This window comes from Euprymna scolopes, chromosome 21 (genome assembly GCF_053919585.1).
Source record: "Euprymna scolopes isolate OS-2025 chromosome 21, ASM5391958v1, whole genome shotgun sequence".
Classification (NCBI taxonomy): domain Eukaryota; kingdom Metazoa; phylum Mollusca; class Cephalopoda; order Sepiida; family Sepiolidae; genus Euprymna; species Euprymna scolopes.
Genome location: NC_136502.1, coordinates 36,197,173 through 36,221,450, shown reverse-complemented (window position 1 = coordinate 36,221,450; position 24,278 = coordinate 36,197,173). Strand labels below are relative to the sequence as shown.

Genomic DNA, 24,278 nt, shown 5'->3' with positions numbered 1-24,278 from the left:
TATATATCAGTTTACCGTAACAGAGCGCGGACGCGATATATGACAGCTGTATGCAAATGAACGAGCCGTGTGCGAGGTGACGTTACAAGAAAGAGAAAAGAAGATAAAAAGGAGAACGTGTGCGCAGACAGATGATCATTTTAGAGACGGACAGAAACATGAACGTATACGAGAGCGACAGATAGAGACGTGTCCGAGAGGGGCAGGGAAAGACATGTCCTAACCATGGCCGGACAAAGAAAGAGTGTCACATGTTCGTTACGGCAATCTCGTTAAGCACATTGGAGTACAAAAAGATTTTTGAACAGGAGACTAGGCATTATTCTGGAAATAACTGTAAATAAATGTATGTTATTTCAACTGAAAAAAAAAAGTGCGTCGAATTCTTTCCTTGTCTTTGTTACCTTGCAGGCCGGTAATAATCAAGACAAACACAGTAATATAATTAACAAAGCGTGTATTAACAAAAATATATTACAGAAGTACACGTAATGATTCTGGGGCCATAACTGCCACGAATTGCTTGTAGTAACTTCCTTCCCACCGCAGGAAGATTTGACACAAATACACTTTTTGTTAACTATATTACTGAAATAGAGAGAGTCAAACCAGCGTCCTTACAGATGGAGAATTATGACCTATTAAAAACTGCCTGATTAGCGCTGTCGGCATTCCTCAGATAAGGCGCCTCAGGTAGAAAATTACTCAGGAGAGAATGCCTGTGAAGGTGGTCCTCCTGGGACTATCCAGAACGATGCCCCAACCCGCCAAATAAGAGGCCACTAAAATGACCCAGTATCTGCCGGACTGATTGTTAAGATCGAAACATTGACTAGCGTGTATCAGTGATCGGAATGAGTAGTCAAATGAATAACGGTATTCATTTCCTTTCCTCCTTCAGCAGGAAGATGTGATACAAGGCTAGGGAAGTGGGAAACAGCAGGAACATTCTGGTCAATTAAAAATTGCCTAGGCAACCCCGTCAGCAACAGTGTGAATTGCTACCCCGATGTAACTATATTTACTGTTTCTGACAAGATCCATAACTCCTAAAATGGGTAAATCAGTTTAACCCATAACAGTCACCAAGTATAAAATCAATGCATTGGGCAGAAAATTAAGTTATCTTTTTTCGAAAGAAAACGTCAGACAATATTTTAAAACGTAAATTTGCATAAACAAACAGACTAGGAAAGCTTTACTTAAATATGAATATTTTCTTAACACTAGCCGGGCTACTCTGCGTTGCTAGGAGCAAAAGGGTAATATATTTCTATTGAAACTTCTATCTCTATACCTCTCTTTATCTGTCTCTCTATCTTTCTCTCTTTTGCGCCCCTATTTCTCCTCTGCTTCGTCCATTCCTTTCTAGCTGGACATACGCACACACATACACACAGATAAATCTACTTTATATCATAAATTTCCAGTGGAATGATCGACCCTACCCCTGACAAAACAATTAATTTTTTTTTTAGGTATTCATCCATATCAACGCCGATCAAGAAAACACCAACTTTGTGTGTGTATATTTTGTAGTTTTATTTACTTTTACTTGGACACACACGCAACTACATTTTATATCATAGATTAGTAGAGGGCGCCCCGCCTTGCCTAGTCGTAAAATAAGCTTAATAAGTTTAATTCATGCAGATTTCATATTTATTATTACAGAGCCAATTATCTATTGAATATTATGTTGTACCTAATATATAGTAGTACTAATTTAAAAAAAATTAAAATAATGTCTTCAGTGCCATCAGCAAGAATCGAAACCAAAACATTTAGTACTACAACTGCGTTCCCTACCTTTTGAGCTATCGACACATAAATGAAAAACGTTTAAAATTAAACTACTTCAAGTTATGAATGAATTTGCACATGCGTAAAACGGATAGAAATATGTCTGCAAGTTGAAATTAACATTTTGGATTTTAACTTGTTGATATATGTCTGTACGCGTTATTCATCTACCCAAACAAAGATTTTACCCGTTATAAACCATCCTTAATGTGTGGTTAGTATTTTCTGTTAATTTTAGTGTTATGTGACCAGTAATTTAAGAGTTTATCGGTTAATTATTTATACACAGACACACAAATACATATATTTTCACACAGACACACACATACACACATACATACATAAGGCTTCCTTCGGTCTTGATAGACTATGGATACCCACGGTAAGGGTGACTGTGCGTGAAATTTTTGTGGCAAGAGTTGCGCAATTCCAACCACACCTCTCCGAGTCGACATTGTTGAGTACCGGTAGCAAGTGGAGGTTCAGGACGACAGGAAACAATGCCGAGATAAGCAGAAAGCACATACAGCGCCTAGAATTCCACCATAGTCACCCATCTGATACTAGCCAGTCTCAGCGTTGCTTAACTTCGGTGATCTGACGGGAATCGGTGTGTAAACGTGATTATGTCATACATACATACATACATACATACATACATACATACATACATACATACATACATCTACCTATACAGAAGAGGAAGCTTTACAAATATTATATTTAACATTTCTTTTTACATTTTGGTTATTACAAAAGTAACATCTGGCTAAACGAAGAATATTTTATGTGTGTATTTTTATGGAAGTTGCTCTATTCTTTAATTAAAAAAATAATTAATTTTAGTACAAATTTAGTTTTTTCATCCTTTAATGCGTATTTTCTGTTGTGACTTTAAAGCTGCCATTGGATTATATAACAATAAAATGTTTACGTTTTCACTATTATATATTTTTCTACATATAAAGTTAGATATTTGTACATTTCTTCGCTTATCTTCGTCATCTGTATTCATTTATTTGTTCTCATGAAAGTCGCTCCAGACAAGGCATGAAGCCAGTTGATGGAAGGAACTAATACAAATGAAAGAGGATTAGCGCAAAGACAAGGGCTGGCTATTGATCTAATTGTGCCTAAATCTAAACGCAGATTCCGTGACCAAAGCTTCTTTCCCAGAGCTGCCCGCCTGTGGAAAACTGTTCCGTTGGCCTGCTTCCCGGTTGAGTACAAATTGGTAGCCTTCAAATCCAATGTAAACAAGTTCTTGTCTCCTTAAGTAATCAAATTCATACCTAGTTTGCACCATTGACAATTACTACACTGTCGACTTACATGCATTAACCCTAATCATCGAGTAGTCTTTGGGTTTTGATAAATAGTAACTCCCAAGTACAAAAAAAATTCTTTTGAAAAATAAAATGTCTATAAGTAGGAAGAAAACATCCAGTAAGAAGAGAGTTTAACAAGTCTGCAGTTCTTAGCAATAAGATACCAGTACATGAAGATGCGTTGTAACAAAATATCGAAACAGCGGATTGATGACGACTGCTAGGCCAACGAGTTAAACGAGCTGGAATAATGGAAACATTATAAATCGGACAATTCTGACGAACACACGTCATCTATAATATAAATAAAAAAAGACTGAAACCAGCAACATCACGTCTGTGTGAAAGAGAGGGTGAAGAGAACAAAAAAGTGTCAACTAAATTACAGGTACGCTTATGAACGTTATCAAGAACTCCCCAAAAGGTAAGAGATTCACCAGCTCCAAACGTAAACCATACAAAATCTGATTTGTAACGATAGAGAATAACCTCGGATGCCGTTTACTCCAGTTTACTATCTGATCCAGATTTTTCTTTTTCTTTCACTTGATCACATTTGATCTTCAGATTCACATTTGACCAAACAATCAGGTGCACATTTGATCAAACGATCAGATGCACATTTGATCAAACAATCAGGTGCACATTTGACCAAACAATCAGGTGCACATTTGATCAAACAATCAGATTCACATTTGATCAAACAATCAGGTGCACATTTGACCAAACAATCAGGTGCACATTTGATCAAACAATCAGATTCACATTTGATCAAACAATCAGATTCACATTTGATCAAATAATCAGGTGCACATTTGACCAAACGATCAGATGCACATTTGATCAAACAATCAGGTGCACATTTGATCAAACGATCAGGTGCACATTTGATCAAACAATCAGGTGCACATTTGACCAAATAATCAGGTGCACATTTGATTAAACAATCAGGTGCACATTTGACCAAACAATCCGGTGCACATTTGATCAAACGATCAGATGCACATTTGATCAAACAATCAGGTGCACATTTGACCAAACAATCAGGTGCACATTTGATCAAACAATCAGATTCACATTTGATCAAACAATCAGGTGCACATTTGACCAAACAATCAGGTGCACATTTGATCAAACAATCAGATTCACATTTGATCAAACAATCAGGTGCACATTTGACCAAACAATCAGGTGCACATTTGATCAAAAAATCAGGTGCACATTTGATTAAACAATCAGATTCACATTTGATCAAATAATCAGGTGCACATTTGACCAAACGATCAGATGCACATTTGATCAAACAATCAGGTGCACATTTGATCAAACGATCAGATGCACATTTGATCAAACAATCAGGTGCACATTTGATCAAACAATCAGATTCACATTTGATTAAACAATCGAATTCACGTTTGATCAAACAATTCCAAGGCAGAAGCATGTTTGCGAGATGAGGGTAAAGAAGACCAAGTAACAGAAAGTTTCACATTGTTTGAAATTGAAGGCTCATTCTTTCACATGATACCGAGGATAACGCGTTTCAATTTACATTCTTTGACATGATAATTTATTAGTTGTGTGCTAAGACATTGTTAGAAATGTGACAATTACATTATGCCTCATATTATATTTGTTTGGGACCAATCAAATCGGTCGATTATATTTACCGCGTAGCGCTTTGCTTTCTCGTGTATATTGTATTTGCATGTTTCTTTCCAGTTTCAATGAAGGCAGCTGGAATGTACGAGTGAGATAGAATTCCGCTCCAGTTTCATTCATGGAACTCATACAAGAAGGATGTTGACCCCCCCTCACTTGAGGCATAATGGAGCCTCCAACTATTGTCTCTTGATACATTTTATTTCAAGCCTAAATAATTAGGCATATAGTTATTTAAGTCCGTTAGTGACTTCCAATTCGGTCTGCCTTGTCGAACTGACATGATCATTTAAAATCGACTTCTGCACTATCCTTTCTGCGAGGATTGGATCTTTTTACATCAGAAGGCATAATATCGACCCCCCCCCCTGAACGGCTGCCAACTCTTATTTTCGAGGACAGAATGAACCTGCTTCCAGTTCATGTTAAAATATCAAAGACTATTACCTTTCGAGGTTGTTAACAGCTCTGTTTACAGAGGCAAGAAGCAAGCATTCCTTTTTTGTAACCGAAGATCAAATACAATTTGTATTGAATTTTAAGGTAGGCATTTGCTGTTTTTGTCTTATGTTTGCCACTGTTATTGATCAAAAAGGCAGTTAGATAAATATTTAATAACATCCTTAGGATAAAACTCGTTATCAACGGTTTAATATAATACGTACATTTACTAGTTTTCTAAAGCAGAAAATTTAGACATGTTGCTCTTTTAAAGTTGTGAATCCAGATCTCCCATGGGGAAACTTTGAATAGTTGCAATAATTGCCTGGATCAAAACTGTCGATATTTCTCGAGCAGTCATAATTACCTACTCATCCATCCAAAACGCGATGATAATGCCTGAGACGATGGTCCTCCGAAACTAAACAGCACCATATTCTAATATTAGTCCGAAGGCTTGAAAATCAAGTAATATTAAATATTACAGTACGTAGGTTGACCAATGGACATATAGGATGGGTCGGAAAGGTTAATAAGAAAAAAAGGAAACAAGACTTTTCTTACAAGTGAGTCACCAGTAATCAAAGCCGAGAAGCCACTAGAGGATAAGGGTTCATAAGTGATAATCGGTAATGGTGGAAATTGGGTAGAAATTAATTATTTACGAGGACGGTTCAATAAGAACTTGCTTACATTGGACTTGAAAACGATAATGTTATAGTTAGCTGAGAAGCAGCCCTGTGTTATTATGTTCCACAGACGGGCAGTTCCAAGAAAGAAACTTTGCTTATGGAATTTTCGTTTTAGGTATATGCAGAGAGTAAAAGAGATTGTTGGAAGTGGTTGTAGCTAAACGACTGTTTGCCGTATATGTTTTAGAGGGGAAGAGGGTATTGATTGAAGCTCAGCCGAGCTCCTGTTATGAAAATAACGATATGGAATGGTAATGTTTCCATTGTTTAAACAAAGGGTCGCAGATTTTTCTTTATTTCATGTTTAAAATTACGTCCTCTAAATGGTGATCTCTATTCGCTTTAGAAACCGTTGGAATCGTTTTTTTTTTTTTTAAGTTCGCCATTTCATGAAGAATCACACAGAAACATTTTTGAAGGAGAGCGTCATAACACGACATGCCAGCTTCCCGATCGCACTGAGAAATGATTAATTTGCATGGATGGAAATTCAGATCACCATGTAGAAAATTTCTGACAATTTGATGAAACAATTCCAAAGCAGAAATATGTCTGCGAGCTGAGCGTACAGGGGACCAAGTAACAGAAAGTCTCACATTGTAGAAAGTTGAAGGTCTTTTCGGAAATTTTCTTTTAAAGTGCTAAACTTATGGCTCTGAAATCAGCAAATCACAGTATCGACTTTCTATCCAGAAGAGCATCATTCCAATCTAACATATAATGAACCTGAAAATTTCAATAACAGATTCGCTGTATTCCAAAGCCGTTTCTACAGAAAAAGCATGATGTACACTGATTTAAACCATATCGATCTCTTTTTTTTAACAGTCACAAGGCTCGGAGGCCACTCGAGGATAAGGGTTAATAAGTGTACGATGGTCATCAGGACAACAGTCGTTAGGAGTGAAAATTGGATATAATTTGATTATTTAAAGGGGACGGCGCAACAGGAACTTCTTCACATGGGATTTGAAGACGACCATGTTATAGTCATCTGGAAAGCAGGCTAGCGGAACAGAGTTCCACAGGCGGGCAGTTCCAGGAAAGAAGCTTTGTTTATGGAACCCACGTTTAGGTTTAGCTAAAGATAGAGAGTGGGAAAAATTATTGATAGTGGTTTTAGCTAGATGAGTGTATTTTGTGAACGTTTGGCAAGGGGGGGGGGCTAGAAAAATGGTAAGTTATTAGGTAAACAAATATATTATTAGCACTTGGATAAGTTTAATAGCAATGCATTGGTGACAGTTTAAGATAAGAAAGGTATTGTTATATATAGGGATATGACAACAGCATATTCTTTTCATTGTTTTGACTCTCGAGTATATATCTGACACAGACACAGTTAATCAACCGAGAACCACATCACTCTATATAAAAACATATAAGATATCAACGGATACACACTCGAGAGTCAAAAGAATGAAAAGAATATGCTGTTGTCCTTGCCCTAGCTATATATTACGGATCTTCCATCAATGGTGATTAAGTTAGCTAGTGTAACTTTTGACAAGAGTTACACTGAATGCATGATAATTCAAATCTATAAAAGAGATTAATTCCTCGACTTGAATGAAAGATGGGCGACGTAAAGTTGAGGCATGAGAAAGAGGTAAAACGTTGTAAACAAAACAGAAAGACAAGGACGAATGACATTACGTTTCCAAGCGAAAAGAAAACTAAGGTTTTCAGATTAGCCTCTCGCAGAAATAATCTTATTGGAATGTTACCTCGAACCTCTGCCTGTCTGCGTCACTCATTTCAGTAAGTTAAAAAGTAAAGTTACAAAGTAAATAATTAGCTGAAATAAAATTAGTTTTTCTCTTACCTAAGTCTATTTTTTCCAAATAAAACCTTGAAGAAAACTCACCGAACGTCTCCTATATGTCTTTCTTCGTAAAATGCTTTATTCAAACAGGCGAGATGATCGATGATCACTCATGGAACGAGGCGACTAACCCCCCCCATAAATATCCTGCTCACGTATGTATAAAAATTATTTCGTTATTAAAAACATTACAGTATTTCTGCCGCATCCTCTGTTAGCTAGTATATGTTAATAATTGTAGAGGACGTGGCATAAGCAAATGTATAAAGAGATTAGGAGGATTAATACTTTTCTAGTGAAGTTATAACGTGAGAATAATGGCGACTTTCTGTCTAATGAGACAATGGCGTTATGCATCTAGTCTGGTGCACTCCAGCCTCTTCTGAAGGTATAAAGTCCCAGCTGGAGTTGCCTTTCCAGATGCAGCCCTAGGCGGGTGATAAGGAGACCTAGGTTTGCCCAGTTACCAGGGTTCCCCTACCGACATTGCAGACAAAGTCCGACAAAAAGGCAAGCCAATTCAATCAAAGCTAGCGTAGTTGCAGGAGTTACCGGAAAGGTGTGCAGTGTTTTACCATCCGTCTATCGGAACTTAAAACCGGAGTTTTTTTAGTTTTTTTTTTGTCAGAGTTTATTTCCTTAGACTTTGCCTTTACCAAGGCATCCACAAGGTAGTGGAGCTATTTGTCCATAGCTGGTGAAAATTTGAAAATATTTCCAATTTTGACAAAAAATAACGCAGATCCTCATCGTAGTTATGATCGTATCAAAATAAAAGCGAAATGTTTAAGAGATTCTTAAAAACATTTGTAAGTGACGTGATAAATATGGTCTAAAGAAATGAAGGCTTTCGCATATTCTTTCATTCGTACTTCTTTCTTTCTTTCTTTCCGTCCGAAAAAAATTGCCACTTTAAAACGATGTAATTCATTGAAACGTGTTGTTAAGGGGACGGCTCAAGAGGAAATTATTCACATGGGACTTGAAGACGACCGTGTTATAGTCATTTGGAAAGCAGGGTAGCGGAACAGAGTTCCACATGCGGGCAGTTCTAGGTAAGTTAACTTAATCACCATTGACGGAAGATCCCTAATATATAACAATACCTTTTCTTATTTTAAACTGCCACTAATGCGTTACTACTGAACTTATCCAAGTGCAAACAACACATCTTTCATTCGTCAAGAGTTTCTGAATTAATCACAGCAAAGCATGTTTCACTTGACAATACTTGATTTCCAGCAACACAGACAGAACACGTATTGGCAACGATTTAAGATTTCCATGGATTAAGTGTGTGTGTGTGTGTGTGTGTGTGTGTGTGTGTGTGTGTGTGTGTGTGTGTGTGCGTGGGTCCGGTTGTAAATTTCGTACAAATTCCCGAGTTCCACAGACAGATTCCCGGGATCGACAATATACATCTTAAAAAGGTTGGAGGTTACATTGATCGAAACGTTGCGAAAATGACACTCAAGATAAGAACAATAATCTGAATAATTCAAATAATACGATCTGTAAAAATGTCAAACTTTATTGAATTTTTCAAGATCATTGGTCACAATCATATTAGACACAGAACTTTGTTAGCTATAGTAATGGCGAATCTATATACGATAAACAGAACCGAAGTTATCACCAAACGTGTGACTTTTTTGTCTTTTTCGTGGCCTTGGCTTAGACGTATTAACTTTGGCTTAGATATCCCCAAATTAAATCGATACTCTAAGTTAAACGATCATTAATAGTGTAATCAGGTTAATTGACGATTGGTCAAAGGATGTGGACACTAGACTGCACACCAACAAACGTATTAACAAATTTGATGAAAAACAACCTTTAAACAGATATAAAAAGGAAGAAATTGCTAGCCAGAATCAAATATCGATTTGTCAAATGCCTTGCTATCTAAGTCAAAAAGAAAAGCGTGAAAAGTTTTAAAATCAAATTGAACGCGATTCCAGTTATTGAGACTGGTTTACGAAGTTATATCCAGTTGACCTAGATACTTAAATACTTCAAGATAAAGCATTTTTAAATATTTAATAGAATCAATATGAAATCAATATATTTTAACAATAGAACTCAGGCTGATAACCGGTAGAATAATTGATGAATATTTCACCATAAAGAAGTCGTGCTTGTGCATTTATGTTATATTTATGTTGCATTTATTGTTTTTAATAGTACTAGCGGAGGGGGGGGGGGCGCCCGGCTTTGCCTGGGCGTAAAATAGTCTTAAATATGATATTTTAATTTGTCCAGATAACGTATACATTATTATAGAGTCGTGATTTCAAAAGTAAAAAAAAAAAAAAAAAGTATTTGGGTACCATCAGCTAGAATCGAAAGCAAAACTGTAGCATTCAAAGTTGGTGACGTTACCACTGTACCAACGTGATACGCATATAAACAGAGTAAAAATTTGAAATTAAAAATAAACTAACATGAATTTATAAAATGTTTAACGTTTTTTTTTTCAATTTTGACCCATTTTTGACCCTTAACAACTATTTTAACCGGCTAAAGACCCATAAAAGAACGGCCCGTAAAAAACAAATCATCTGAGGCCCCTAACGCCGCTCTGTGTCTTTTAGCTTCAGAAGAGATAAAGTTTTAAAAGGTGGAGACATACGGACCGATAGACAAACTGACAGTCCAACTGACAGACAGACAGACAGACAGACGTATAGTCGTTTATATATTAGATTTTCAAGTTAAATTCAAGTTTTACGATATTTTGTTTATTCAATTGTTTGTTTGCTAAATTTGTGAAAGTACAGAATAGTTACAAAAACACCGCTTTCCTCATGTTAAGAATGGGTTTCTAAATAATAACGTTATTAATTTTAGCATGGTCACATAGATGCACAAGTACCAGAAAGTCGAACGAAACATTTCGTTTAAATTTTTTATTTTTAAAATTCAACAAACCGGAAACTGCCAAGCCATCTGGCTATGCAAGGAAAACAGTGAATTCAGCTCCTCTTTCCGTTCTTCCTTGCTTTGCGCTAGAGATACGTATAGTGGCTTCGATCCGATGATTCGCTTGTTCATATGCTTAATGGCTTTAGCAGCGTCTTCAGGCTTTGAAAAGCAGACGAAGCCGAACCCCCTCGAGTGGAAATCGTGCATCATCACTTTGGCACTGGTCACCGTGCCGTACTGGGAAAAATGGTGGCGCAATGTTTCGTCATCCACCGAGTCATCAAGATTCTTTACGTACAGATTGCTACCTTGCAGACGATTCACGTAATCTCTTCCGAATGTGTCCTTCAGAAACAGGTCCCTCTCGCGTTTTGTCTGCGCACGACTCACGTACAGGTACCGTCCATCGACTTCTTTTCCACTCATCTCGTCCACCGCCCTCTCGGCGTCGTTCGTTTTATCGAAGCTTACGAATCCGAACCCTCTCGACTTTCCTTGGAAGTCTGTGACAACCTTGCTGCTGGTGATCGTACCGAATCTTTCAAAAAGACATCGTAGCGAATCGTCGTCGAGGTGATCGGCGAAGTTTTTCACATACACGTTGGTAAATCCGTCGTCAGAACTTCGTATCCGGTCTTGGCGTGGAATAAATTTACCTACGAACATCTTCTTGCCAAACAGCAACATCCCGTTGGTTTCTTCGATGCAGTTCTGGGCGGCTTTCTCGCTGGCAAAATGTACAAAACCGTAACCTTTCGAGCCGTTTTCGTCCATGACAATCTTCAGTGACAGAATGGGACCAAACAGTGACAATGTATCATACAAGGATATGTGACTGACGCATTTATGCAGGTTTTTGATGAAGATGTTTCCCGAGCCGGATTTGCGGATTGCTGGATCTCGCTGCCAATGCATTATTCTGATTGGGCGACCCATCACCTGCTTAAAGTTTAATACTTCCATCGCTTTCTGAGCCTCGCTCGGTTGTTGGTAGTTTATCCAGGCATACTCAAGAGATCGTTTTCTTACTATATCGCGAAATACTTTAATAGAGATGAGACAACCGTATGGCGAAAATAATTGATAGAGAAGAGTTTCTGTGACACACGGATGCAGATCTCCGACGTACAGAGATGCCATCGGATGAGGTACTGTTGCGAGATTCATGGGGCCTAAAGTTAACTGTCTTCTTAGACTTAATTAAAAACGCGATTTAAAATGTAAACAAATAAAACAAACAAAACAACACGGCTATATCTAGCTGTTTATGTACTATTACGACAAGTCTGTTGGTTTGGCTTAGTCATCATCTAGCGTAATTGTACCTTTTTACCGCCTATCCACGAAATCCGTGCAATTTATCAAGAAAAATACATTTAATTAAAAAAATATGAATGGATGACGTCACAAAGTGTGAATGATAGTTTCCAAAAGCAATGTGACGCCATAAAGAATTATTGGTGGCTGTCAAAAAGTTGTGTACTTAATATGATTAAATGCAGCAGCAGCAGTATGTTTCTTTTTCAATTCAATTAAATTCAATTCAATGTATTTAGCAAAAATAAAACAATTGTGTTTCAGTTGCCATGTAGAGAAAACGTGGTAGAAATTTACACAGAATGGAAATACAGTACCGTAGCACCTGTCCAAATCGATCTCGAATTGCTGCGTTATATACTGGGTGACGATCAAATACCAAGCAGACTTAATATTTAATTTAATACCATACGTGAGCGATTAATTACGAACAATAGATAGTATATATAACTAGTAATATTTAGTGCACTTTTACTTGAACACCTGAAGATGCTTCGTGGGCGAATCGAAAGCGCTCGTGACAGCAACAATTATGGAACTTTTATTAATATGTTACTTGTCACATAGTAGAATGTAGAACTAGATAAAAATATAAAAAATAAAATCGAGGGATGGCCAATAGATTGTGCTGTGGCCCATATGGTTATGTTGTCAGTATTGCACACTTCATACGTGCGACGACCTGAATTCGCGCCTATGTCGGAGCACGTCACTGATGAGATGTAGTACATCGAAACCCACTTTGGGTCTGGCGTTGTCCGTTGTCGATGCAATTGCTCGATTCTATCTAATTTTGGGTTCTAGCTTTTTCAGGAAAAGTGTATGTGAACGGATATATATATATATATATATATATATATATATATATATATATATATATATATATATATATATATATATATTAGTGATGGGACGATTCCAAAATTTTTCCTGATTCCGATACAATTACCGATTCCTTTTAAAATTTCCGATTCCGATCCGATTCCCGATTCCGATTCTTTTAAAATTTATGCATACTTAATTAGAGATTTGTTTTGTTTTGTTTCTTTCGTAAATTTTCAAATTATTACATAAACCCCTGGGTAATGTCTGCGTATATTTTTTCTCAAATGTTTGCTCTGTAATTGATTAAAAATTATAAGACAACAAAACATTTATTTTGATTTTAAAACAAAGCTATATTGTATCAGTTCGTATTTACTGTATAACATGCTACTTACATAAATAGTTAAATAGTTGAAAATATTCGAAGATTGGTAGGCAAAATAAGAAAGCGATGTAAGAACAACATATTTAACAACGCCACCTCTCATTGTTACGAACGAATTTCTAAATAATAATGTTACTATTTAGAAAAACATGTTTAACGTGAGATTGCGTGAGCTTTCTGTGCCTTCTCTCAATGAATGAACTAAAATGTTATTTTAATTATAAAAATTTGGTAGGTTATTAAATTGATTTACTTTGCTATAAAAAATAAAACAAAACAAAAACAAAGTGCAAATGGTGATAATGATGATGACGACGACCACGACGACGACAACAACAACAACAACAACACAAACAACAACAACAACAACAACAACAACAACAACGACGACGACTTTGTAGATTAACACGCAGCTAAATCCCTATTCCAAAATGAAATATTACTTTTATAGATTACGTGTTAGAATATTTTTTTAAATTGACGGAAAGAAAAGTGACCATGATACTTGTGCAGTTTACGTCCCTCATTAAAAAACGAAAATTTCAAAAAACAATTATATTCTGCGTACCCGTTATGGAATGAAGTTCTAAAAAAAGATTTCACTTAATTTCATCAAGTAGTTTTGTTTTTACAGCTTGTTTTTAATCTCGGGAACATGGAAATTCTCTAATAAATCGCTTAATTGATATCAAAAGGAAGTAATCCATTATATTTCGACCAAAATCAATGCTAATTGCGTAGTTTAGATTGACTGTTTCGAATGCCTCGAATGAATGCTTTTAGCGATAAAAACAAAACTACTTGATGAAATTCAGTAAAAAAATTTTTATGAGAACTTCATTCCATAACGGGTACATAGAATATAATTGTTTTTTTTTTTTTTATTTTTGTTTTTTAATGGTGGACGTAAACTGCACAAGTACCGCGATCATTTTAGAATTTAGAGTGTGAGATCAGTTTCAAATATAAATTTAACGTAAAATGATCGTTTCTGGCCACCCTAATTCTTAATGGATGTTAACTAAATTGTTTCCGACTAAATTAAATTCGATTTGCAACGTTGTAAAACCATGTGTAATCGCTTAAAAAGTAGACACGCACATAATTTAAAATTGGTAACACACTACAATGTTTTGGAAAAGCAGTTCATTTTACGTAAATTTATTTGTGAAATTGACCCTCTATTTTAAATTCCTAATCGTTTTATATATTTATTTATCTTTTTATAATCATGAGTGTTTATAGGCAATGTTTATATTTCATTTTTAAATAGTTACGTGTAAAACGGTACGAAGATGTAAATAATGTATTCTCGTGAAATTATCGGTGTTTTTTATTCCGTTTTCATTTTTCGCCCATCGCAATTATAACTTTTTGTTGCGAAAAGAAAAGTTCGATTCTCTATTTTATAAACGACACAGCCCTTTCCTACTACTAACCCTAAGTCCGTGATAATACAAAAAATAAAGTGATTATTTGTGTTTTTATGATTTTGCCGATTGGGTTGTGAGTCAATGGTGAAAAAAAATTAGTTAACAGCTGTAAAACGATTAGAATGGCTTGGTTCTTGCGGAAGAGGACTCCCCAATCCCCTACCCCAATTAAAAAAATATTAGGGTTTGTATTACTGTACACATAGATTCGAAAAAGTTGTCAAAAAACAAATATATGACAAATAAATGTTATCAAAAGCAAGATAAGTTACTTTTCTACCTAACTGGATATATTTTTTGTGTTTTTATTCAGTGTAACATGTTTATTCAGCTCGAAAAACATGCAGTGTTTATCGATGTATTGGAAAATTCAAAATGGCGGCCGACTCTTTCTCTCGGAGAGGGTAAGTTTGGGAAAAGGTATTATAAATAATAAACTAGACAAAATACTGTTAGAAATTCGCTCAATATATGTTACCGTGACATAAGTTGACATATATTCGATTGTTTTTTAATAGTATTTCGTCTAGTTTATTATTTATAACATCTTTTCCCAAACTTACAGTGTTTAAAGAGACAGTCGGCCGCCATTTTGAATTTTCCAATACATCGGTAAACACTGCATGTTTTTCGAGCTGAATAAACATGTTACATTGAATAAAAACACAAAAAATATATCCAGTTAGGTAGAAAAGTAACTTATCTTGCCTTTGATAACATTTATTTGTTATATATTTGTTTTTTGACAACTTTTTCGAATCTATGTGTACAGTAATACAAACCCAAATATTAATATACTATCTGTTCTGTTTTGAGCTCTCGAATGCGGGATTTTTTCGGTTGAAATCGAGAATCTGCACACAATTTTGGTTCGAAGTCACATCGACCGAAATATGAACAAAGTTTAGTATCTGTTCTGATGCTACACTTCACCTCTTTTCATTCAATGAAGGAGAAATGACCGAGGCAATTTTAACATTTGTTCCAACCAAAAGTGTCCCTTTTGGGAGTTGGATATTCCCCCTATTTAAAAACGACTTCGTGTCTAACTGTATTTTTTGTGTGTGTGGGGGGGGCGCAAGTAAATAGAAACACTCAATATGTAAACAGTAGTCCAAAGCATGTTCATAACTTATAGACATCGATTTTATTTGGTTTTAAAGAATCCTTCATATTTAAATTTTCTTTTTAATATAGTTTTTTTTTGGGGGGGGGGGCTTTTAAAAAGACTCTTGAACAACAAGCTATTTTCAATCGATATTTATTTAATAATTGCCCGAAATTTATATGGGCATACTAATTCTCCATCTTAAATTCTAAAATAATTTTGTTTTTAGGGGGTTCACAAATATCGCGCAAAAAAAGATTTCAGTACGGGTGGGGGGTACTTTTAAATGTAGATATAATTTCTTTTTCAATTTGAAAAATTTATAAATGTTTTCTCTTTATCTATTTTATCCAGACTTTGATAAATTCATTGCGATATATACATGTATATTTTTAACGTTTGCGAAACCCCGACAATGATAAGATAAAAAAAACAGACGGTGTCAGACAAATTGGTTCCAAGAAAATAAAATAAAACTCGTCCAGTCGTTTAAAATCTTCTAACATTAAACTGTGAACTCCCTGGGAAGCGGTCTGTAAACATTTGGCAACTAGGTGCGAAAAAATACTTGACCGTTTTAAACCGTTTGATAAGGAGATGGACAAGTGATCTCCAAAACATTTACTTAAACCAATAAAAAAATGAAAGGAAAGTTGAAAGCGATTCCCCTACAAAAATACAAAACAAAATTAATTGCTTTTTTTATTAATCATGTTTTGGCCAAAAATGTGGCAATAACAAATTCAGAAATAATAAATCTAAGGGTCTATTTCTCCATCTCAAATTACATAGATCAGTAGAAAATTACATTGTCTTGTTTTTAGTAAAAGTTAATTGCTTTAGAGTTTTTCATTTCTCACCTCTTTAGTGCATTGATATTTTTTTAAAATTACAACAAATATTTTCCAATACCAATTCACTGTTTGTTTGTCAATAATTAAATTTATTCGGATGTCGAATTGTCCTAAAACTTCATACGAAAATATCTTTAAAAAAATATTAGAAATTGGAAAAATATTACATCTGATTTTTCAGTACTCCTTCATCTCCGAGTGCTCAATTTTACGTTTAATACTTTTGGGTGGCTATCTGAAATATTTTTAAGATTGTTTTATGCTAAAGTTGGTGTAGAAAATTGAATGAACAAGGTGTGGCGTAGTCCCTGGCATTGGCAGGCTCATTTTAGACGACAATAGTGTTTGGAGGTATACCAAAAATCACATCGACAATTAAAATAAAGGCTACGTTATGGCTAAGGTAGAAAATGAACGATATTAAACGAACATGTATTTATATTAAATGGAAATAAATGATACAATGAAGAATATTATGATTATAAGCTAGCAAATGCTAAAATAACAGTAACAATATTTTGTAAATGAAAAATCAAGAAAAACATGATAGAATTGCAAAACATTTATATAACTGAATTTTCAAAAATATGTTTTTTTTAGAAAGATTCATGTGGGAAAGATAAAGCAAACTCGTGTTTTTGTAGGAAAATGTAACATTTTGTAGAAAATGAATATGAAAACTTTTGAAATAACAATAAATATTCTTTTTTAATTAAAAAATAATTTGGTTAATTACAATGATTACAAGAGAATAATTTAGTTATGTAATACACTTCAGTATCTCGTTGTTACTCATATTTAAGTCCTAAAATTCTTAAATTATAATCTAAAACATTAACATTTCTCCAGTTTCACCTTTCAGACGATTTCTACTTGGTAAATAAATATTACCTCAAATACTAAAAAATCGTTGACTTTCAACAGAAGACGGGGGTGCTGATAAATATTTCCTGGTTAAAGATGCCAGGATGGGAAATTCATATTTATTTGAATTCCACCATTGAAAAATATAATCGTCGCATTTTATATTTTTTAATTTTTGATATTTTTCCATTTCTATTTTTAATGAGTATATTTGTTTGTTTATTTCACTGTCTAATTCATTATTTACTGGTTCGACCTTTTCTTTGTTTTTTTTCTTTAATTCAGTGAGGCATTTTTCAAAACTAAAATTAAAGTCATTATCATCATCACTTTTCTCCACAGATACGTCAGATACATCAGTCTCCATAACTTTTGATACATTGGGTGACGTGTCTATTTTTTCTTTGGTTATAGCATAGATATCTTGTATTAACCATTCTGTAATAGCCTTCTCATGAGGCAGGCCACTGTAGTTATTTTCAAGGAAACCAGACTTGAATCTGGGATCGAGGCATGTTGCTAGAATAAGGTTTTTATCCTGTAAATAATTATCAAATCTAGCATTAAAAGAAATTTTCCATGTTGAAAGTGTTTAACCTAACCCATGAAATAGTCCTCTATCTTCTCCCCTTTTAAAAAATGATGAATCACTTGAATTTGTGGTATAATATAAGCCGTAGTTGCTTCTCTGTACATTTGTGTATTCATTAAATTGTTTCAGTATTTTTAGTCTTTTTTCTAACACCTTCCATTGGTTGGATTCCAAAGAATGTGGTTTTACATCATGCTCACTTCAATATGAAATAAGAGCATTCTTTTGTTCGAATACTCTTGAGAGCATAACATATTGACTGTTCCATCTTGTATTCACATCCTGAATAAACCTATGGTTGGGCAAATTAAATTCTTTCTGGTATTCCTGGCATTTTACAAAAGCTGCAGGTGAATGGTTGAAGTGCCCAACTATTTGTTTACAAACAGATATCATGACCTTCACAAATCTCTGTGTAAAAATGGCATCATTAAACGTCAACTGTAACGTGTGTAGAAAACATGGTAAAGCTGAATAATTCGTTTGCACAGTTGCTGCTGCCATATTAGCTACATTATCTCATATAAGAACATGGATTTTGCAAGAAATATCAAATTCTTCTAGGCGGACGGTACCTTTGCTTCGATCAATTTCACGTTATTTATACGAGAAAAACAAACAAACACTGAAAACGAGGGATTTTTTAAAAGTCGATCAAAATAGAGATAGAGACGATGTTCATTTTCAAATTTTAGATATTATAATCTAGGAAGTATAAGGAAACTTCTCCCGGAATAGTAACCGACATGAGAAACCCGGTGAAAAAAAAAAAAAAAACTTTCTTGGACATACACAAATACGCGCGCCCATTTTGCTTTTTATATTATAGACTAGCCTGGGTGGCCAGCGTAGATGTGTGTTGAGCAAAAAAAAAAAAAAAAAAAGTGATAGTAGGTAGTCGGGTTCGAACGCTCGATGCGAAGGCGGAAAAGAAAGTGAAAGAAAACCTGACATCTTACTGCTATGCTATGACGCGAGCAGAAATGTAAAGCGTTCAAATTTAGCAATGTCAACCATAACGGATAGCGCAATGAATGAAAAATCTGGCTGAAGGCCAGTCAAGCTTTCCGCTTTCTGTCGTATTTGTTTCCCCACGATGTTGGGAAAAACCAGTTCCCCCAAGAAAGGGACGATGTCCGTTTTCGAATCTGAGATATTATAACCTAGGGAGAATAAGAAAAATTCTACCGGAATCTAACCGATGCAAGAATCCTGATGCAAAAAGCCTTTCGCGGACACACAGAAATGCGTGCACCCATTTTGCCTTTTATATTATAGTCTGGGTGCCCGGTGTTGCCCGGGTGATTGGAGGTGTGTGTTGAGCAAAAAAGTGGCTCGAACCTGTGACGCGAAGTGGAGGTGTGTGTAAGGGTGTTGGTTGATCAAAAAAAAAAAAGTGATAGTAGGTAGGTAGGCTTGAACCCGTACCACAAAGGAGGAAGAGAACGGGGAAAAAGTGACGCGTTGTCTGTTGCACCCATCGCCAAACGGGAAGTGACATAGGTTTAAATTAAGGCTAGTCAATCGAAAAGAGGGTATGACTTTTGAAAATATCTGCGAAAAAATCGATCCCTCCCTTCAAAGCGATACCGATCTTGTAAAAATCTGTTGTCTCTGTCGAAAGTTTTAGGCATACATACATACATACAGACAGACAGACAGACAGACAGACAGGCAGACAGACAGACAGGTGAGATTAATATTGTAGAAGATAATCATTTCTCAGCGTGATCCGAACGATCCATGATCACAACTCCTGCATCATTGTCTGGTTTACACATAAACATATTAGAATTTGACTTTAACGTTTTAAGCGTTTTAAAATGCGTTTTTTTTTTTATTTCAGACAAAGTCATTGTTGTCAATATGAGTGTTACTGTATGGGTGTGCCAAGTCAACTAAACTGGATTTCATTCCAGAAATTTTATTAAGTCAAACAGGGTTATGATGTATAATTTGAGAAAACAAAATCTTGAATGAAGCGAGTGTTCTTTCTTTATTTCTAGTCTGGGTGCCCGGCGTTTCCAGGGTGTTTGGAGATGTGTGTTGAACAAATAAAAAAATAGTAGGCAGGCAGGCTCGAACTCGTATCGCGAAGGAGAAAAAGAATATGAAGTCTTTGCTGTTGCGCCCATCGCCAAAACGGAAGTGACAAATGTTTAAATTAAGGCTAGTCAATCGAAAAGAGGAGTGATTTTCGAAAATATCGGCGAAAAAAGCGACCCCTCTCTGTAGAATAGTGCCCAGTTGAGAGTGAAGGAATTAATTTTTTTTAGCCAATTTTTCTATATTTGTCGTCCAAAGGGTCAAGCTTCAAAACAATACCGATCTCATGAAAATCCGTCGCCTCTGTCAAAAGTTTTAGGCATACATACATACATACATACATACATACATACATAATGACTGCAACGTCTTGTCAGACGAGTGCCACTCCCTCAGACACTGAAAGTTCATGAGCCCGAAAATGACATAGTCCTGCCAGCGAATTCACATGCTCAAGCAGACATGACACTAAAGACGGTCATTGCTATACATACATATATATTCACGCACGCACACATACCTATGTACACATAACACACACATATATACATGCGTACATACACAATACGCACACATACATATACATACACACACATGCAAACATAAACAAGACGGTCATTGGTATACATACATATAAATATATACATACATACATACATACATACATACAGGTTAGGTTTATGTAATAGATAATATGAGGAACACAAAAATTTAACGCCTTTGATAAAATTTTAAATTCGATATCTGTTTACAAAGTATTCGAAAAAATTAAATGTTAGTTTGCTTCCATATCTCCTTCGAACAAAGAAACCAAGTTGTTTTCCATTCTTAATTAAAGCACATCGATTGGCAAATTCATCACCGATAGAAAGATACTTGCAAAAACGAAAGAAATCCAAAAATGACAAGAAACTCTTAACTTCGATGACGAGTGCTGATATAATTTTCAGGCCTTTCTGTCATCTGATTACTATTTGGTCAAGATCAAAATGTAGTATCTGTTCTTCAGATACTGCACTTCCATTTCTTGTTCTCTTTCGGTGGAGGAGCAGTCCTTCACGACTGAGACAATTTTTTATTTTTGTACCTTTTCTCCACGTTAAAAAACGACCCTGGTGTCTAACTCTGTCCCATGGGGAGGCATTGTAAATAGGTACTATCATCTCATATAAATACACGCTCTACAGATAAACTAGGTCTGACTTTAAACACAACAATACGCTTGCTGATGAAGAGCGGAGCTCAAGACAAGATCGTAAAAAAAGGCGAGAGAGAGAGGTTAGTAGATTTTATTTTCCCCCTTACTCGTATAATATTTAATTAATTAAATTGTAGTTGATTATACCTTTTCCGCAAGTATTTAAATAAATGCTTGGAGGTACAAAGTTTATAAATACATTTGAACGTTAGCGGAAATCTCTCTAAAGCTCCTTCGGCTATCATTTCATCGGGAGAAAAATCGATAGCAATGAAAATAATATTAATAATAAATATCGAAAATAAAGAGCAATGGGAGATATTATCTATATATCTATAAAAGTGAAAATGTCTGTCTGTGTGTCTGTGTCCATTTATCTACCAATTAACCCAGTCAATTTTCAGTCTACAGACTCGAAATTTGACAGAAGGATTATTGAGAATTGGGAAAATCTTTTAAATTGTTTTTCGGCTAGAAATTTGGTTGTCAAGGGGGTTAAAACTCTACAAAACTCCTCAGCCAATTTTGGGTCCAAACACTTGAAATTTTAAATATAGGTTACTTGGACATGGGTAAAACTTTTTAATTTGATTTGAGCACAAAATAATAAATGTTAAGGGGTCAAAATTAGGGTCAAAGTTTAAAAAAATGAACCCTGCGGTCTCCATGAAATTACTCAGAAAATTTTGGTCCAAACATTTGAAATCTTACATAAAGTGTATTCACACGTAGGGTAAGTTATGGACAGTACATAGGGCCCGAGCAAAGTCAGGCTGAACTGCTAGTTATATATATATATATATATATATATATATATATATATATATATATATATTATATATATATTATATATATATATATATATATATATATCCATTGAGATCGGATCAGATAGTTTGAACTGATAAAAATGAGTGTGCAAAGTCAGTTAAATTAAAAAGCAAAAATATAAGACCATCAAAAATTAGACTCTCTCTTAAATGCAGTTCGCTTTATTACCTTTAACTGTTGGGGGGAGAGAGACAGAGAGAGAGAGAGAGAGAGAGAGAGAGAGAGAGAGAGAGAGAAATACAGACAGACAGGCAGAAAGAGACAGACAAACAGACAGACAGACAGACAGAGATAAAGAGATAGAAGCAAGAGTGATAGACATTGTATATATTGACATTGTTGCGCCAAGCGACATAAATTTAGTGGAGAAGAAAGCAATAACCTTTTTACTTGAGCTATAATGAAGCAACTTTTAATGTTAAAAGCGAGAAAAAAAAAACAAAACAAAAAAAAACAATAAAATACGGAAAAAAGAGATTTAAGAATGAATATTATCAGACCAAAAATAGAAACGAAAACTATAAAAGAAAAAGAGAAAGCGAAAAAAAAATACAAAAAGAACATGATCAACACATTCGGGTTCTATTATTTTAGTGCAACTTAGAATTGGCAAAGCTAAGTGTTTTCATTAGAACACCAATGCCTGGCTATACTTTAAGCATACTCGTTTTTATTTCTTTTAACCTTTTTCGTAGGTCTTCATAGTGTTCAGTGACCTTTCCGCGGACTTCCGTGTTGGAGACATGATCTTTGTATGAGATTCAAAGAAGTCTTATGAGCCATCAGTTCTACTACTTTGATCCACCTTTGTAGGTCTGGGTTCAGTGTCCAGACGGTGTAGCAGCGAACAAAATGAAGAACTGTTTTCTCCTGCGAATTGGTGCCTCTGCGTTGAGCGATTCTGCCACAACTGACCAATCAGTTGGCGGAACAAGATGAACTTCATCCGCTCTGCCAACCGATTAGTCAGTTGTGGCCAAATCAATACAGAGGCACCAATTCGTAGAAAACAGTTCTATATTTTGTTTGCTGCTAGTGCGTTCAGTATCTTCACATTGTTTCTGAGAGAGATGCTTCTGTCTCTCCAGTACTGACCCATTAACCACGGCGAAAAAGAGGAAACTGAGATCGCACGGACACGCCACACGCTCAGAAGGACTTGCAAAGATCATCCTGTAAGGAACGCTCCAGGGGAAAAGCAGACAAGGCAGACAAAGAAAGAAGTGGGCCGACAACATCCTTGATCGGACAAGAAAACACTTTGATGTTACCCAGGCACTCGCCCACAATCGCATGAAGCATCAGTTGATCCACCATTCATCGACTATGCAGATTACGGGACTAGAAAGAGTAAGAGTAACTTTAACTTTTACTTATTAAAAATATTATGTACGATATAAGTAAAAGCTAATTTTAATACATGCCTCAGCGACAACATATTTACTTTTAAACATTTAATAAACATACTGTAAGGAATAAATATACTGTAAAAAATAAAGATATCCTAAAAATCTTATTTAACTTGAAAATACGATGCTTTTTGCCAAATTGGTCGAGATTTGCGTGCGTGACGCAAGTAATTCCGACTACAAACTGAGAAAGCTGAATCCAGTTCCACTGTTACGAATTTTCGTGAAATATACAAATACAAATGACTTTTGTTTTTCTCTAACCAGTCGATTTTATTGAAATAAAATTATCAATTTCCAATGGTAATCGTTTTAACAATTTTGATTTTCAAATTATGGATACCAGACGACATTTTTATTCAATTAGAAAAATATCAAATAAAGCAGAATGAGTTTTGTATTGTTCAAGCTACCATCATGCACCAGTACACACAAGTGGAGTCATGTGAACCAAATAGGTATCCACGGGGACAATGGTTTCGTCTGCTTAATAACCATGGCATTTGTGATAATACTATTTTAGATAATAGGTAACATCAATCTAAAACGAGAAATCGTTCAATGTTGGGCAGGAAATTTTCCGAGTTAATTTATTTTTTTCGGGCAACGCCGAAACACGGGGCAGCTAGTTTACTTATATAATGGAATTAAATTCTTCTTTCTTTTGATATTATCGTGTTCGCGTACGTTTTACACCTGAGGGATTATATGATTTGGAATCTGTTCAATTGACATTACAT

The 24,278-nt window shown here is 35.3% G+C and overlaps 2 protein-coding genes across 3 annotated transcripts in view; both read right to left on the bottom strand.

The window, feature by feature from the left end:
• LOC145242108 (TWiK family of potassium channels protein 18-like) overlaps positions 1–24,278 on the bottom strand; it is a 254,966-nt gene that overhangs the window by 80,368 nt on the left and 150,320 nt on the right. The gene's annotated exons all lie outside the window — the stretch shown is intronic.
• LOC145242112 (polyadenylate-binding protein 1-like) lies at positions 10,646–12,055 on the bottom strand. The gene has a single exon (XM_080105027.1). The coding sequence runs from the start codon at positions 11,841–11,843 to the stop codon at positions 10,674–10,676; it is 1,170 nt and encodes a 389-aa protein (XP_079961153.1). The 5' UTR covers positions 11,844–12,055; the 3' UTR covers positions 10,646–10,673.

What these genes read in the sequence shown, in the direction of transcription:
- LOC145242112 (XM_080105027.1), bottom strand. Translation starts at nt 11,843, where the DNA reads ATGAATCTCGCAACAGTACCTCATCCGATGGCATCTCTGTACGTCGGA.